This window comes from Protopterus annectens, chromosome 5.part1, assembly GCF_019279795.1.
Source record: "Protopterus annectens isolate FY-2018-M chromosome 5.part1, PAN1.0, whole genome shotgun sequence".
Taxonomy (NCBI): Eukaryota; Metazoa; Chordata; order Ceratodontiformes; family Protopteridae; genus Protopterus; species Protopterus annectens.
This window is the reverse complement of record NC_056736.1, coordinates 639821761-639840759: the sequence shown is the minus strand read 5'-3', so window position 1 is coordinate 639840759 and position 18999 is coordinate 639821761. Positions and strand designations below refer to the sequence as shown.

Sequence of the window (18999 nt, the reverse complement as noted above, 5' to 3'; positions counted from 1 at the left end):
AAATTATACTATTCCAAGTATCTTACAGATGCAATAACTCTAGAAAAAAAAAACACTTAATTACACATTACAACTGAAATGCACCAAGAATTACTTTAGTGCTTTAGTTTAGCAAATATAACAGACTGTAAAAACATATTATAGTATATTAATGCCAATTAACATTTCCTACTTAGAAATTCTCTATCAAACGAACAATCCTCACAGGGGTTGCATGTAGGTAGAGTTATTGTAAAATTGGGTTTAGTGCATCAGCATAGCAGCAAAACAGACTCTAAAACATGTTAAAGTATGAGTAAAGCACATTAAACACTTAACTAAATTAGTGCAATTTCTTGTACTAACAGGTTAGGTAACAAGATAGAACATTGCCATGGAAGCTCCCGAGTTTCAAGGCGGAAGGCAGCTGCTGTGTATCTGGTCTTATTACCTAGGGAGTTATATCATACAGCAGCTCATATACTAAAATCTTGTTGCAAATTAATTAAGAATAAGCCAGGGAAACCCACAATGATATATGCTAGGTAGCCGTTATTTAGTAAACGGGTACTAGCACCCATGCAGTATTAGCTAGCCACCATAGACCCCATAGATAGTATTCAAGGAATAAACATAAGTACGACAACATAGACAAGGCTACAGGAGGTAGGACAGCTTTCCCACATCAAGCGATCCTTTATTCCAGCACTTTAAATGTATAGAGTAAATATAAAAAACCCGAAACAACCTCAATAAACACCTACCACTGTCCTTTACAGTCAAGGGGAAAAGTAATCGGGTTAAATATAGGGAATATCATAACGCCAGGGAGATCGTTTTACAATCTGCGTAGTGCAAATGTTAGCCACGTGCGAGGAACCATAAGCGGGATATTTGCTAACCTCGCATCCACATTCCAGTTAAAAATAGACACAGAAAAAGTTAAATAACCCTAATAAACTAATGGAATGAGAGCGAAGTGAATCATATATCACAGTCTAAACTATTGAATTGAGTGCAGCATGTAGTGATAAACATAAACTACAACTGTTGGGGAGAGGGCGATAAGCTAATGATGTAGAGCGATATAAGCGTCAGGAAGACGTACACGTTTAACATTTGCTGCTAGCTGTTCCACATATAAGTTAGCCAGGACACAGAAACTGTTGTGCCTGTCGTAAGTAAAGGCTGATAAGTTTGGTAAGACAATTGTGATATTAGGGAACAAAAAAAGCTTGTTGAGACAGTTGTGATACAAAAAATAGAAAACGCTACCTATAAACTCTAAAATGCTGTATACTCTGACCACAGAGAGTCCTCGGCAGGATTACTACAGTCATTGCTAAACACACGGAACCCTCATATTACGTGGACAGTAAGATACAAGACATACAGTTCGCCCAGCAGAAGTAAATCAGTATAGTGATTAGCAGACAATAACAATCGCATCACTGAGCAGTAGAAGCCATTAAATGTATTGGAAGCACATACAAAGCGTTTGAAACATGTATCCAGCAACAAGTATCTAATAAGGTATACTTACAATTAGGTGGCTATGCAGTTAGTTAGCATATCTCAAAGGTTCAGGGCCCGCAGCAGCCAGGTGAAAGTGAGGAAATAGTAAAGGAAGGCGCCAAAAAAGATTCGGCTCTATATGCCCTTAGGGCAGGAAGTGAGGTGAGTAGTGGGAGGGGGCAGTATAACAGGGGCAGATAGATAAGGGAGGGACCAAGTGATCCTTTTAGGTTAGTATTACACCAATCAGCTGAGATTAAGGTAAATACAAGAGGGAAGAGCAAGTAGAGACAGAGAGATCGGAGACAATCAGTGAGCAGCAGGATATAGGGAGAGGTAGCAAAGCAGGCAGGTAGCTGTTAGCAAAGCAGAAAGGGGAGTAGGTTAGAGAGGAGAGTGGAACTAAAAAGCACTAAACAGTATAATAGTTAGGAGAAGAGGAGGTACAACCTAGAAATAGAGGGGAAAATAGAAGTAGGAGAAGTCGTGCTCCTAGGGAAGGTATGTGTAGGGAGCAAAAGGAAAAGGACGTTCAGTGAGCAGGGACTTTGTGAGAAAATAAGAATGAGAGTAAGGGCACAAAGCCTGTTGTATATCGCCACCTAGTGGGCAGAGTTAGAAGTATCAGCAGATAGCCAGGTTAAAGACTCCACAGGTGAAAAGGATGGGGAAGGTAGCAAGGGGTATATCCTTCAGGAGGCTAAAGACAAGGAAGGAGGACTGGCTGCAGGCTTTCCTGACCCAGAGGCTGAGTTACTTTATAATATGCAATTACTGTATAAATTAGGCAGAAAAGCCTTCAAAAATGGGTCAGGTGTACAAACATACTTAGTAACTTTAGTACAATCAGGTGGAAGCACAGGGCAGCAGAAAATAAAGGACGGTCCACTTAGGTAATGCTTGAGGTGGTTCAAGGGTTCTTGGAGTAGGCCAGACACTCAATACAAGGTTTAAAGTAGATTGTTAGTAACTTTAGTACAATCAGGTGGAAGCACAGGGCAGCAGAAAATAAAGGACGGTCCACTTAGGTAATGCTTGAGGTGGTTCAAGGGTTCTTGGAGTAGGCCAGACACTCAATACAAGGTTTAAAGTAGATTGTTAGTAACTTTAGTACAATCAGGTGGAAGCACAGGGCAGCAGAAAATAAAGGACGGTCCACTTAGGTAATGCTTGAGGTGGTTCAAGGGTTCTTGGAGTAGGCCAGACACTCAATACAAGGTTTAAAGTAGATTGTTAGTAACTTTAGTACAATCAGGTGGAAGCACAGGGCAGCAGAAAATAAAGGACGGTCCACTTAGGTAATGCTTGAGGTGGTTCAAGGGTTCTTGGAGTAGGCCAGACACTCAATACAAGGTTTAAAGTAGATTGAATTAGGTGGCTATGCAGTTAGTTAGCATATCTCAAAGGTTCAGGGCCCGCAGCAGCCAGGTGAAAGTGAGGAAATAGTAAAGGTAAAAGTACTCCCAAAACTTAAAATATCTCTTCACAGATCAGCACAATAAAAGGTTTAAATATATTTAATAATAAACAGTAAAAGAACAAGACAATACTAAATATATTTTGTGAAGTAAAAAAGTTGCAGAGCAAAACAGGTAGTCCCTTCTCTTAGAACACAAATTTTATTAAAACTTGATGAGCACTTTCGCTTACTAGCTTCTTCAGATCAACATAACTTCAATTCATACAGATAGCAGTTTATATAGCAAATTCAAATTGATCAGTGCCCAATTAAAACTCTCTTCCAATTAAAAAATTTTTAAAAGAATATCACAGAGTATCAAAGTTCCTATACAAATCTGTATGATACATTGTGATATTCTTTTAAAATTTTTTTAATTGGAAGAGAGTTTTGATTGGGCACTGATCAATTTGAATTTGCTATATAAACTGCTATCTGTATGAATTGAAGTTATGTTGATCTGAAGAAGCTAGTAAGAGAAAGCGCTCATCACGTTTTAATAAAATTTGTGTTCTAAGAGAAGGGACTACCTGTTTTGCTCCGCTACTTTTTTACTTCACAAAATTATATTATTATTTCTGCAACGGAGCATTTATTCGGCTGGCTGGCAGACAAACTTTTCATTTTGGTCTCAATACTAAATATATATTCACAGTGACATCAGAGTTCAAAACAACGGGAAATATTTTAAAAACACAGGTAATATTTAAAACAAGATTGCAGGAGAGTCTCAAATAAATAAACAAAAATATTTAAACTAAACTTCAGTATATTCCTGACTGAATCTAAGATAATTACTGTAGCCTACAAAGTTATTTCATTAGAGCAAGGCAGATATGGTGAATGGATCTTCTAGGTGTTGTCGGGTCCAAGACAGAATGCAGAATGCTCTGTCTCACTAAGAGACTTCTCATATTAATATTGAAAATATTACTGCTGGGATAGCTTGCAGAATGACATCATTTATTGTCATCTGACTTAGTTTCCAGGTGCAAAACTCTTCATTGCTAGAAGCTGGCAGCATGTAGCATGTAACTATACAGACAAGGGTTTCTCCTCAGATCTCTGGCAGATGCTGGAAGTCATAAAACAGTTGCATTCCTTCATGCTTTCAAGACTAGTAATTACTTCACCCTAAAGACAATACAGAAAGATTCCTAGTGCAGACATTGTGTCTCTTGCAGCATTGAAAACTGAAAGATACTATCTCTTATGACCTAGCTATAAAGTAATTTAATTTCAGTTATTTGTCTGAAGTTGACCTTCTATGTTCCAGTTTCCACTGCTACAATATATGCATTTAAACAGTTACAGTAGTGCATGTACATTTCTGTTCTCTTCCAGTAGGGCACACTGTGGTTACATTTCAAACAGCACTTTGCAGATACCTTTTCAACACACGTATCTTACAAGCAGTTTGATATATACATGGCATACAGTTCTAATACATTTGTAACACAAGCATCTTATATAAATCATTTCAATATTTTCCAATGACATATAATTGTTTACAAAATTCCAGCTAGCTGGGCTGGCAGTATCTCCTTTCATCACACTTCTTCCCCTCTTCAAAGACTCAAGCTAGATTTTCAAGTGACCCTTGAGAAACGTTACTTGAGAGGGATGAGCCTATCTGGGAATACCTTACCCCATTCCCTGTCTTGAGAACCCACCTGCATTGGCATTGCTAACCCCGCTGTGGTGCTGCACTGTTATATCATATGCCTGCAACCCTAGGCTCTACCACAGTAACTTGAGATTTTGCTGGCTGTCTTCCTGTAGCCAAAGATCCACTTCAGCCTCCTCCTGACTCCTGCAGCAAATACTTAGCACTAGGGGCTCCCTATACTGGTAAGGTTTCATCATGTTAACATGCTACAGTTTGTACCCCTGTTTTCTGTCTAGTTCTACCATGTAGTTAACATCACTGACCTTCCTTACCACTTTGAAGGGCCCCTCCCAAGTTGCCTACAGCTTGTTGTGTCTGACAGGAATGAGAACCATAACTTGCTGCCCCACAGCATACTCTCTAATTCGAGCATTCCTGTTATACCAGACCTTTTTCTGCTGTTGTGCTTCTGCCAGGTTCTCCTGGTCCAAGCCCTTGAGTTCCCTGAATCTAGTCCTTAGATTTAGGACATATACCACAACAGACTCCTTGTGGAATTCACACTCACCCTCCCACTCATCATGAATCAAATCTAGAGGTCCCCTCACCCTATGCCCATACAGCAACTCAAAGGGTGAAAAACCTGTGGATTCCTGGGGCACCTTCTGTAAGCAGACAACAGATGGGGCAAATGTTTGTCCCACTCCCTCTTAAACTGGTCTGCAAATGCCCGTAGCATGGTCTTTAGTGTAGAGTTGAGGTGGTCTTTAGGTGCTTCACCCCACAGTGCTCCCACAGACAAGCCAGCAGGTCTGACATGAAATTGGCACCTCTGTCAGTCAGTATTTCTTTTGGGAAACCTACCCTGCTGAAAATATCTAACAAAGCATTTCCCACCTTTTCTGCCTCAATGGAGGACAGAGCCACTGCCTCAGGATATCTTGTAGCATAATCTACTATCACTAGGATATACTTCTTTCTTGTGGAACTTGGGGTACTCAAAGGAACCACAAATATCCATAGCTACCCTCTGAAATGGCTCCTCAATCACAGGCAAAGGCTTGGTACGCTTTATGCCCATATGACCTGCAAAGGGAATATCATGGGTTGTGGCTAGACATGCCAGTCGGTAGGCCCTGGGCACTACCAACTGCTGTATTCTCTCACCCTCTAGCCCTCCCTCAGGGGTCCACTGTCTATACAGTAACCTTTTGTCCCAGTATACAGGTTCCCCCTTTCCTTGAGAATCAGGTGCCTCCCTGGCTACCTCCCTCAAGCATTGTAATGTATGGTCTGAGAGCTGAGCATGCATCAACTCTCTCTTTGTAACCCTTTCCAGCTCCCCTTCCACAGGAAGTCTGGTATCCTCTGACAGCGGTGCCTCACTGTCAGCCTGAGTACTACTACTCACCTCTGCCCTTGCAGTCACTCTGTCCAAGGGAACATCAGTACCCACAAGCAGTTGTGGCTCACCTTCAGTCTCACTGCTACAGTGTAGCTCCCTCCCTGAAGTAGCCACCTCACCAGTCCTGGCTTCAAATGTGTGGTCTGTCTCGGTCCCCCTCAGGCTACCAGACCCATATGGTTGTTTCCAAGCCTGACCGTGTGTAACTGCATGCACACAAGGTACTGCATTATCAAAATCATTCCCTATCAGGACATCTGCAGGGATGTCCTCAAACACACCTATGTATTTGCTTCCTTTTCCACCCTCCCAGTCAAGGTGAACTCTAGCCAAAGGTATTTGGAATGGGTCCCTTCTAAAGATCTGACTGGAGTACACTGACTAAGCAAGTAGTGCTCCTCTTTAAACACTGCAGGCTTCACAGTGGTTAGGTCAGTGGCTGTGTCTCTCTTAGCAGTGGCCTGTTTCCCATCTACTAAGACATGATATAACCTCTTGTGGTAGTTTGGTACCCTTGTTGTCTCCAGACAACTTACCACTGGCATTCTGTCATTTCCACTTACTGGCTCCCCTACCTTTTGTTTCCCACCTAGCCTCCATGGACATCTATATGCTACATGGCCCTACTGGTTACATTTAAAACATTTAACCCTCGCTCCTGGCCATGTACCTGAATAGTGGCTTCCCCTGTTATGGGCTGATTCTGTTGGGGCAGTTTAAGCTGCCCACCATGGGTTCCTTTATACCCATGTGCAACACTGGGTATCCCTTTCCTATGTATTGATGGCCTGCATGCTATGTATAGGTCTTCTCTTTTCCCCAACTCATCTGCAGTGTTAGATTCTGTATCTGCCAGCCAAATTCTCATCTCCTCTGGCAAAGTGCTAAGGGCTTGTTCCCGCACCAAAAGGTCCGCCAGCCCTTCACAAGTGGTGACCTGACAGCCACTCCCCCATCACTGAAAATAAGTGCTTAACTCAGCAGTATATTCACACACACTTTCATCTGCTTTGCGTCTGTGCTCAGAATATTTTTTCCTATAAGCTGCAGGTGTTAACTTAAAACATAATGCAAAACCAAATTCTCCAAATGTATCAAAAAATGAAACACAAAAACAAGCCACACAAAACTGGAGTTTTCCTTCACTTTGTATTTGAATGCGTTCAAATGCAAAGTGAAGGAAAACTCCAGTTTTGTGTGGCTCGTTTTTGTGTTTTCGTTAACTTAAAACACTCTAATAAACAATTTTTAACAGTATTATAATTTAAGCAATCAGTATCAGACAATTTAGAAACAGCAGTTACAGCTTTACAATGGAGTAAGGGGATTAGGAACCATACCCATAGCCCTTGGTCAACATTATACTGTCCTTTCAAATATATGAATAAACTTATCAAAATTATCACCCTCTGTAAATTATGGAAGAAATTTACTTAACTTTATTGCTTTTGGGGTTCAGTTATTTCCTTCCCCATTACATCCATGACCCCAGCGAAGAGTCAGCATCTCTTTTTCATGTTGCCTCTGACTCTCATTTTCTTCCGCTTCCAGATGTCTCAGTCTCTCTGCTGATTCTGCTTCAACCTCCAAGTGCCGCAGTCTCCATGCTGATTCTAGTTCTAAGTGTTCGGCCTCCAGTTCAAGTCTGTTTAATTCCAGATTAATTTTTAAGTCCCCTGAGGCAAAGTTGAACTGTCCTTTTTCTGAGAGTTGTACTTTCCCAAGGCCAGTCTGGTTGTCCTCCTAGTTGCTGGTCTGTGGTGCAGCTGTGACTAAGTCTGCAATCATTTCTGCTTTAGTCAGGTTGGCATACACCATTCCTTTGGGTTGGCACATTCAGCCAACTGGCTCCTTGTCAGCTTGCCATAATCCTCTGCTGACATCCTTGCCTACTCTCCCTGACTAACTAAGCTAACAAAAATAAATAAAACTATAGTGATATGAAACTCTGAATGTCCACTGTGTGGCTGCTTGAGAGTACAAACACCTTCTTTAGTGACCACTGTTTACAGGCTACAGGAGTTCAAAATCCACACCACTGAATCCCAGTATGTGATGTGGTGATCCCACCACTGTCAACCAATATGTGACACCCCACCACCAGACCAGTAATCAAGCAGCCTCAATCCTCACCAGTGGCACCACTGGGAGACGTACACTGGGAGGATAGCAACACAGTATTTTCAGATGCAGCTCTCTACAAGTGCAGTTTCCCTTAAAGGCACACAGAGACCACAGTTAGTCAGGGACTGATTTCTGTCTCTTTCTCCAGAAACCCAATAAGACTCCCCACTGGCACAGCTATAGAGTTGAGATGTCAGAGCTGAGTGACCAAGCCAAGACCTCCAGCACCCTCTCTGTCGAACCAGTGCTTCGTGTCCCTGCCCAAGTAGCTGGCACACACACACTTTGAGGTTTGATTTACATGCGCGCACACACACACACACACACACACACACACACACACACACACACACACACACACACACACACACACACACACACACACTCTCCTTGAAAGACTAAATAAGGATCCCATATGCTTACAGGTAAAAGCATTGAAATGTATAAACTGCTAGGTTATCATAGCTGCCTGTCTGCAGATAATGTATGCTATTTTTTTTAGTATTAAACACATACTCTGCAGTTAATGAGAAAAAGCTGTGATGTACCCAAACTTTCTTGTTATGAAGTATGCTGCAAGGTTTTTTCTTTTTTTTTGGAACTTTTAGAGTTAAAAGCTGCTCATGAACTTGAGAGGCAAGCTTTGGAAGACAACTTTGAGAAGCTACGCCTGTCACTACAGGTATGTCATTCCTTACCCATGCTGGTGTTATCAAAGCTGAGAAAATGTGATTTTAAAATGTGGACTAAGCATATTATTTTTTAAGCAGACAAGACAAATGAACAGTATACACATCAGAAATTACAGAATTGCATTCGCAGATTCTCCACATTTGAAACTGAGTACATAATAGAGTGCATCTGGAATATTTACATATCAAAGGTTTGAGACTGGATTCCAGAAACTTCAAAAATTGGATTGGAGTTCAAACAAAGCCCAGCAATTTCTGACTTTTGCTGTGAAACCCTCTAAGCAAATCCTTCCTGCACCTGCTTCTCAACAGGAGAGGGACTGCATGTCCCACACACCTGGTACATATGTAAGCAACTTTAAAAGTGCTGTGCCTTAGAATAAAGGGAGATATCTTGAGCTACAGCATCCTCAGGTTTAGTATATATAGTATTCTGCTTTTGCAATTCTGATATTACAATGATTGCAGCTGCAACCTTTGATATTTCAACAGGCACCCATCTGGACTGTAGTATTTTCCAGCTTGAGATTTAGAGAAAGATTTGTGCAGCTGTCATGTACATGTTTAGTGTTTCCTGTCATGGATTAATTAATGCACTGATCAATGGTTGAATGTATAACCCATTTCCTGAGTCCCATATCCAAAGATTAAAGTGCGATTGAGAGAAGTAAGGAACTGAACAGTTTATGTAATGTTGTAGTGAATAATTGCTAAAAAGAAAACATACATATATAATGCATGAAAACAATGAGAAATATCACTATGAGTTGTTTTCTGTTAATGTATGTGTACCATGTTATTTCAATTGTGATTTAAGCAAGATGCTAAAAAAATGTACAAAACATTTCAGTAACATGCTGATTGCCATGGTGTCAGACTGGCAGGGACATGTTGGTTGTATCAAGAAGGTTTGGCAGACAGCACACCTGGCTATGTGCTTTGCAATGTGACAATCCTGTTAACACTTGAAGGAAAGAAATTTAGTGGGTCAGGGGAACAGAGCACAGCAAAGTGCATGCCCTGCATATTAACAGTAGTATTCATGCTAGGAAGAAGTGACATTATGGGGAGAGCACACCCTATAACAAACTGTGTGCCCTGACAATGATAGTCACCTGCGATAGAGGAAGGATTGCAGCACCTTGTACCTTTCATGTATCATGTGTGCTTAGAGCTCAGAAACATTTTACTTCTTCATCTCTGCTGTACTGTTCTGTATGGATCGTATGTAGGCATTTTCTTACAGACTAGCACTTCACAGTGTGTTTTATGTCCATGAATCCAGTATGTGTTAATAAGGGCCACTGACAGCTAGCTGGAGCAAGTTTGAAAAGTAAAACATTGTTGAGTGATGTGAGTTAAGAAGCTCAGTGCATGAGTGATCACCATAATACCCGGTGAAGTTATTAATTTGGTTTTGGATTAGTAAAAGTATTGTAAAACTCCAGCAGAGAGTTACATTTGTTGTTGTTATAGTACAGCTCTACAGTAGTTCTAGATTGTTTCAACATTCTTTTTTAAAGCCATAGCAAAGTACTTCTGTCTTCTTTTTGTATTTTTTTCTCTGATTGTAGTTTCTGAGGACACAGAATGCTTGTAGTGTTTTAGTTTGGGCGTTGTTCATCTTACTGCAGAATACTGTCTGAATGCTATTGGTTCAGAAAACCTCTTGAAGGGTCATTTGTTCAGAAAGTTAATTTAGCTTTTTTTACTGAGGGCAAGTTCCTCACATCCTTCGTGAAAGTCATGTGCACCCTTTTACATCATGTAATAACCCTCAGTTTGCTTCACCTCATGTTAAAGTGAATTATCTCTCTCCCACAGTAACTTTAATTGAAAAAACTATGAATTTTATGTTTGTATTTCTTCCCCAAGGTAAAGTTGAGCTCTCCTTGGATTTTTCAGGGACACTTGGTAAAAATGTTTAAAGCAATCATTTGACTGGACATTGTAATAGCCATATTTTGGATATACTAAAATATTTGGGCTTATTTAATTTCATTTTAGGATTATTAAATACACAACAGAGTTTTTTTGCACAAAAGCTACATTTGTAGAGGCTGTTTGATGGCTGATGTGAAATAATGTTTAATGAGACTTCGGCTTTGTCAGTTCATTAAAAATATTTGTTACACCTGTGCATGTTTTTTTTTTTTTCAGTCTCAAGCACAGCTGCACAAATTCCATGCATTATGTAACATGCATAATATTCATCAAGTCAGAAACATGTCCCTTTAAGTGATATAAAACACATACATGCCCTACATGGACAGACTCAAAAAATTCCAGCTTTTCTCTGTCTCATATCGTCTATTAAAAGGCAGTCTCTGCTTGACTTACAAAGACATGTCTGACCCAGCCCTGTTAGAAATGTTCCACCTAAAGAAATCCCAGTCCCTCCGCACCACATGCTCTAAGGAACTCAACTTTATTACTACAATCAACAGAACATGCTGGAGGGATAGGGTTCATAACGCAGAGACAGCCCATGCTCTGGAATAGACTTCCTATGCATGTCAAGCAGAGCACCTCACTGGCCCTTTTCAAGAGAAATCTTGATGAGTGGATGGGAAATAGAAAGTTCACCCTGGGATCACTCCAGTGGCTCTACGTGATAGAGGCACCAGGAACTAACAGCGGCATGATGCCAGGGCACTTCTATGGGCTAGGCTTGTAAAGGCTCCAGGACCGTTGGCCTAGTACACACCTATGAACCTATGAACCTGTATATGAGATAAGATTGTAAAAACACAGGTTGCTGCCTATTGTGATCATAAAAGACCTGAGTCCTGAAGTCTTGGTTACTCGGCTCAGGAACCAGAATCCTGAACAGGAAGGTCAGAGTTTAAGCATCTTAAATAAGCAGTAGATCCTCCATGTTTCATTTTCACCCAGCAATGATTTTTCTTAATGCTCTGTTTGTAAGTACTCATTTTAGCAGAAGCCACAGCCATGCAGCCTGCTACCCCAAGTTTACCTCTACCTTGTTACCCCAAGTTTAACTCTGTATTAGCCATTCACTTTTATAACATTTGGATAGGTCAGATAATCCACAATATGTATGTGAGGCCAGCAAGCTTCTTCATTCTGCTTTGCTTGGCCAGAGCCCTGGGCCCAAGTCCAGATTTAACATGGATTCTTCCGTTCTACCTTCCATTATCACACTCCCACCCAGGGTCATTCCCCTGAAATATTTATATCTACCCAGTTAGATGATAAAACATAATCTTATATCTCTCCACAGTAGTTTAAATCGTTACTGACCTGCACTGCTGCAGCATCCTGTATACATTTAATCTGGTGTTTGACTTGGAACTGATTTTCTCGTTAACTATCTTATCTTTTCTGGTCTTGTGTATTTACCAGTTAATGTAAGAGCATTTATATGATTGTCTTTCATCTCTTTCTCTATGCAGCACGTCATGTTTAATAGTCCTAATATGTGTCAGGCACATAGTTTTTCTCCTTTTTGTTTTAGTCAGCCTGTACTATGTCCGTATTGTAAAAATGCAAACATCACATAAGGCTGTGTACATTAGCATGTTCTGCAACATCCCATCTCAACTCCATTACTTTGATATTGGGATTGGCACATATCTGATAGGTGCTGGAATATTATGTCAAGCCTCAACAAGCAGTTTAGCTTTGTAGCACAGAGAACTAAAGCCTTAACTGTAAACCAGATGACCTGGGTTTGAGTACCAGTTTTGGCACTGGAAGATCCAGGCTGGAAAGGATTGGACAGTGCCCATCATGGGAAGAGGGCATGATGGTTGCTATTCAGGCTGATCATCAGTCATAGACCAGGAGGACAGGTGCTGGTGCTTCCAAGCCATAGACCTTGTGTGTGTCTATGTCTGTACAGGTAGATGGGCATTGGAGGCCCCTGCAGTGATGTAGATGTACATATAAGCCACCAGAGGGCAGGGTTAGGGTTGTAGGAAAAACTGCCTCCATTGCCTTTGCCCAGCATGAAAGGGAAGGCTAGAGGAAGGATGAGCTATGTAGTTCCATGCTTTGAAGGAGAACTGAGTATGTGTCATTAAAGTCCTGGTATGGGGAATAAGACAGACTTCCTGCTCTGGCAGTGGGATGAGGATACCATCTCCACAGAGACTGTGTAGCAGGAAGGGCACAGGCAGAAATATAAACTACTCTAATGGTTTCATGAATGATGGTCCCTCCGTACTACTGTCACCTGTGTGCTGGACATCCTGCCACAGAGGAACAGATGGGCTCATGTATGATTGGGAGAGGCTTGATGGTCAGCAGGCATGGGATCAAAATGTACAAAAAAAGTCTCAAGTGTCAAAATAGAGTACACCTGAGACACTTTCTGTGTAACAGCTATTAATCCAGACAGTTCATCTTAAAAATTATTAATGTGTTTATCAATAAAACTTTGGTATGTAATGATGGTGAAACTAATCGAGTACTTAGTGTGCTAGTTAGAAATCTACTGTTCTTGTTGTCTTTCTGCTTTTCCCGGTTAGGGGTCGCCACAGTGGAACTCCGGTCCGCTAAAGATTGGCAGTAGATTTTGACGACCGCCGAGGTGCCAGCTCAACGTTCAACCTTCAACGAAGGCACGCCCTTTTACGCATGTCTTTTGAATGCCCACCCAACCGCGGGGAGGACATGCAGACTCCACACAGAAGGCACTCCCCGCACTCCAGCCGAGAATCGAACGGGAGAACCTCTTGTTGTGAGGCAACAACGCTACCGCTGCACCACCGCGGATTCGTGCTAGTTAGAAATTGACAGCAGTGTAAAAGTCACCATAGAAATAAGAAAAACAGGAATTGTTTGCTAAAGCTCAGGTTAAGCCACTTCAATGCCAGAGGCCTTTGTAATAAAGCTGCAAATTCCAGGGTTGGTTATATGACCTGGTGTCATCCATTCTGGAAGTTTTAAATCTGTTTCAAAACAGAGATATATATGGACATTAAGTTGGTAATACTTGGCTAATCTACACAGGAAAAATAGCTAGAGGGGTAGTATTTTTTGTAACTGATCGACTCTCATCCACTGTGTATATTAGTCAGCCACCAGTTATTTGAGAAGAAGAGAGAATTTCCCATACAAGGTTGAAAGTACATCTCTGTACTTTAAATCTATTTGAAAGTTGACAATGTACACCATTCACTCAACCCTACCTTTCCATCGTTTGAAGACGGTACTGATGATAAACATGTAATTCTGAGTGATTTTAGTGTTCTTTCTTAGCGCTGGTGACTGCCTGACACTTGACTGTTCTTAACTTGGTCACACACCCACCAGAGTTGACAATGTGACAGGCACAGCTAACATACTTGATTGGATTTTATCTAAGGTGCCTAGCAAATTCTCACTCATAAGCAGACTCCATTACTTCGTAGTTATCTTTCACTAACACAGGCAATTTGGATGCATACACATGCACTCCTACACTGCTTACAGAAGTGATAAGACTGTTAAAAATCCTCCTTGTCGAATCTGGTGCACATGGCCTGTACTCCATTAAGTGGTCCTTTCTAAATGTTCCTCCCAACACTAATTATCAGAAAGTCTGCTGAAAATTGTGTTTCAGTTAGATGTAACAGCTAGGGCAAAACAGAAACCATCTCTGTCGGGAAGTTAATTGAAGACTAGGACTCAGACTAGTGGAGTTACAAAGTTAAGAGCTATGAAAGCTTAAAAAAACTCCTGTAAACAGCTGTGTAACGTGTGTCAGAAACAGATTAAACTTATTAAAAAATTACTGTAAAAACATTGTAAAGAAACAATTTCCTCAACCTCTCTAATTCTGAAGTGGTTTTAAATGACACAACAGGCAAAGATAAAACCTCCTCTCCGTGAAGACCTACCACGAAATTGCCCATAGCTTGCTCTTGTATTTCTGCCCAGTCACACATCAGCATACATCCTTCTTCTTCTTTCGGCTTTTCCCGTTTAGGGGTCGCCACAGCAGATCATCTGTCTGCTCATGATTGGCAGAGGAGTTTTACAGTGTCGAGTTGCCAGCCCGGCGCCCAACCTTCCACAGAAGGCACACACATGCACACACTCACACCTAGGGCCAATTTAGAGTGTCCAATCCACCTACTGCATGTGTTTGGGATGTGGGAGGAAACCGGAGCACCCGGAGGAAACCCACACAACCACAGGGAGGACATGCAGACTCCGCACAGAAGGCAACCCAGCCGAGAATCGAACCGGAGAACCTCTTGCTGTGAGGCGGCAACGCTAACTGCTGCACCACCGTGGCCGCCTTACATCAGCATATATCTTTCCAGTGTTTATTCAGAAGCCACCCCTTTGTATTCTGTCAGCCATTGTTACTATTGACGTGATTAGTTGTCTGACTAGCACAGCGAGTCAGAGCTGTCCCTGCCAATGAACTTACTATAGCTTATTTTTTAGAGCTGCTGGTCTTCACGTTGCTTACCCAGTTGCCGTCATTATAAACAGGTATACTGAATGGTACCATCTCTAGCATCTGTTAAAGAGGCAAGATCATTTCTGTATACAAAGATGGAAAGCCCAGTAAGACTGAGAATTATAAAACAGGGAACTTGCTCACCCACTGGATTGAAGAAGGTCCATTTGGTCCAGAACTAATTATCTTTATCATTCTTTATTTATTTTTATGTAAGTGTTTTTATTTTATTTATATGAATCAGCTACAGAATTGTTTTGATTCTTTTATAAGTTATGTTTATTTAGTGGGACTCTTATTTCCTTGAACTGTCATGTTTTTTTTTTTCTTTTGGAGAAATACAGAGTATTTCTGTGATTTGACATATCTTTGAGTTACTGTGACCTAAGAATGAATCTGAGCTTGAGAATCTCAGAAGTCTGTTGTTATGTTTTACACACTGTATAGCTGGAAACAAGTAAAAAATCCTGTAATTCATTAAGAATCTGTACTGTGTGAAAAAAGAAGTCACTCTTCTAATGTGCATAAAACAAAATAAAATAACTTTTCAAAAAAAATATTACAAGTTTGAATAAAGCCATGACTGCAACCAAAAAACAAGTTAGAAATCTGATAAGAAAAAAGTGAAAATAAACAATGTGGTATTTAGAGTGTGATGTGATGTTTGCTTACGCTGAAATGAAACGCTTAAAATTACAAATCAGAAAATGGTGTTCTTTCTAGTCTGTTGTGCAGAGTGTAATGTAATGCCTGCTCCAACAGAAGAAAAACTAAAAATTAATAATCATAGTTCTCTGTTAAGACTAGATTGTGATGCAGAGTATATGTCAACTCAGTAGTTTGAAGTACTAGGCTTCAGCCTGTAAGCAAAATGAATGGGAAACCATTCTACTCTAAATTTATTTTGCTTATAAATCTGTACTTAATAGTTCTTGCCCTCCAAACATTATTCTAGTCCATGCATAGCACACACTAGTCACAAAAATACAAAGCTCACATAGATGCATAGGTAGAATGAAAAGCATGCCTTAGAAGGGAACAGGAAAATAAAGCATACTTTATTAACTTAATTTTGTGTACAGCTGTGAATGTTCTGTTAAAGGAGTAGGAACAAAGTTACACTTACAGGACACCATCTCAGATCTGTAACACCTGAATCTGTAAGCGGAAAGTAGTTCTATCAGGTATGTAACTAGGTATGAGTTGTAAGACACTAGCTGAACTGTGTCCCTTACACCTGAATCTGTATATTGTCACTAGTTGTGTCAGATATATCAACTATATATATGAAGAATGAGCTTTCTGACTAACTTTGGCTGCGTACTTTCCTACCAAATTGGCTACACAGTTAAGCTTTAGTGGTGCAGCCTGCTTAAATGTGTGTGTGTGTGTGTGTGTGTGTGTGTGTGTGTGTGTGTGTGTGTGTGTGTGTGTGTAGTATATACATATAGTATCAGTACATCTTTACTTATGATCATCAAAGGAATATAAAAAATGTTTTCAGTCACTTTTAGGAGTTTCATCTAAAGCTAGGTCATATGTTTTCCTCCTGAATGCTGTCAAGACAGACTAAATTTGTGAAGTTACAGCTGTACTTTGATTTGTTTATGCTAGAGCCAGTTCTGACTGTCATGTATGTGTTTGCAAAGTTAAGTCAGGTTCTATTCTTATCTGAGGCAATGCATGTGATCTATCGGCTAATCAGTTTGGTTCCTTCCCCACTGGCATCTTTGAACAAAGCATGTGTAAAGTAGCATTATCATAACCTGTAGATGTAGCCAGTTTTATGCTTGTTGACAAAATCTGTAGCACTATGCAAATATTCTATCTTTCAGGTTTAAAGAAATTATGTGATAATTTTCTAAGTGGGATCCTGTGGGTAGCATGCTTTATATAATCCCAGAACAGTACACAAACAAGGCCTTCTCCCTTACATTAACATCTTCATTCCCTTTCATAACAGGTGCATGTACACTTTCAAAAATGTGAAGCTAAGGCTTTCCATTACATTGAAGAAAAGCTCTATCAATCAGAGATGCAAAAAATCCTTTATTTCAGTTTTGCATTTACTTTACATTTCAAGCCGAGGTGTAACTAGATATTTATATTTTGTACTGAAATCTAATGTTGCTGCCCCCACTACCAACTTATCACATTAAAAATGTGCTCAACCTTCAAAATACTACCCCCAGGTATATAGCAAGAGGCACATTATTTTCACCTGTTGCCACTTATATCCATAAATGCTAGTTTTAGAGGTGCTTTCTTTTGCACAAGAATTATTTGTGTACCTCTATATTGCAGGTATGCATTTACACAGTTCTTGACGTTGTGTGCTTGTTGATGTTTTCAAGGGATGCTCAGAAAAAATGTACTCATTTGAGTACACTGAGTATGCATAGCTACACCTTTGATTCCAAGTGCTTTTCTTTGTTCCTTCTTGTGTAGACAGGCAGGCTTCATAGGGTGTAGCAATACCATCTAGTGCTTGAAATGTAGAAGCGCACAACAGGCTCATTTTGATTGGCACAGCCGGTATCTGAAAATGAGGAATCATGATACAGCAGCTGCACAGTCCATTTGTTCAGCAGTGTGCATTTTAAGTAAATAGCACCTATAATAACCAACTCATGCTGTGCAGCAGGAAAAAGGTGTTCAGTTTTAAACATCACAGATGGGGTAGTCTGGGTATCTGTGAGTTTTCCTTTCATTTTATTAATTTGTCGATTGGCTGAGTCCACTGGAATATATTTGACTTTATGAGGGGCAATCAGAAACAGTGTGCAGTTAAATGACTTACTCAGAGTCACACAATAGGCAAATGAAGGTTCGGGGAATCAAACTCTGTGCCATGGGCACGAGAAACAGCTGCTTAACAGATGACAGCTTTAAGCTTCTGCTTTAACAGCCAGAAACTACCAGACGCATCACGTCTTATGCAGGTTTTCATAGGGTGCGAAAGGTACATTTGCCCGTTATAATGGTGTTAACCAGTAAAACTCTGAATATTCCACAAGCAGAACAGTTCATGGTATGTGCTACAAATTAGTAAACAAAAGGGGGGGGAATGTGTGAGATTGCATAATATAGTGCTATTTTCAGACTGTGAAGAAACAGTTAACAGAAACAGTTTAGTGCTCTGGGATTCACTCTAAAAGAAATCAAAGTAAAGAGAAGCAAAGTTAGGTTAAAGAGCCATCCCAATCCACAAGGGGGGAATCCACCTTGGATCCCGGGAACTACCACCCCATCAGTCTGACAAGCCTGATCTGCAAGGCCGTGGAACGTATTATCATGGAACTTATAAACAAAGACATTGGCAACCTTCAAACACTGAACCCCACGCAGTTTGGATTCGTGAAGGGCCGATCTTGTCTCTTGAACCTGATTGGCTTCTTCGAATCAGTCTCCAGAGCCGTGGACAAGGGTAAGGTGGTCCACACAGCCTATCTGGACCTTGCCAAGGCCTTCGACACCATCCCCCACTCTGGAATCTTAGATAAACTTACTAAGCTGGGCATTAATCCCTATGTCACTCGATGGGTTGCCAACTGGCTTACTGACAGAACCCACGCTATAAAAGTAGCGGACTCCAAATCCAGCTCCAGACAAGTGACAAGTGGAGTACCTAAGAGTTCAGTCCTGGGACCTCTCTTCTTTGGCATCGACTTCTCTCAGGTACAGGCCAACACTAAGGGACTCTGGCTAACAAAGTTCACAGATGACTGCAAACTGGGAGCCATTATTGAATCCCCAAATGATGTGGATATTCTACAAAAGGGCCTTACAGAAACAGAT

General features: G+C 40.7%; 1 protein-coding gene across 1 annotated transcript in view; it reads left to right on the top strand.

Annotated features, from left to right (window-relative positions):
* MTUS2 (microtubule associated scaffold protein 2) overlaps positions 1-18999 on the top strand; it is a 3916139-nt gene that overhangs the window by 3635885 nt on the left and 261255 nt on the right. Inside the window, exon 13 of the mRNA XM_044073264.1 lies at positions 8700-8773. Within this exon, the coding sequence (XP_043929199.1) occupies positions 8700-8773 (74 nt within the window). The remainder of the gene's footprint in view (positions 1-8699; positions 8774-18999) is intronic.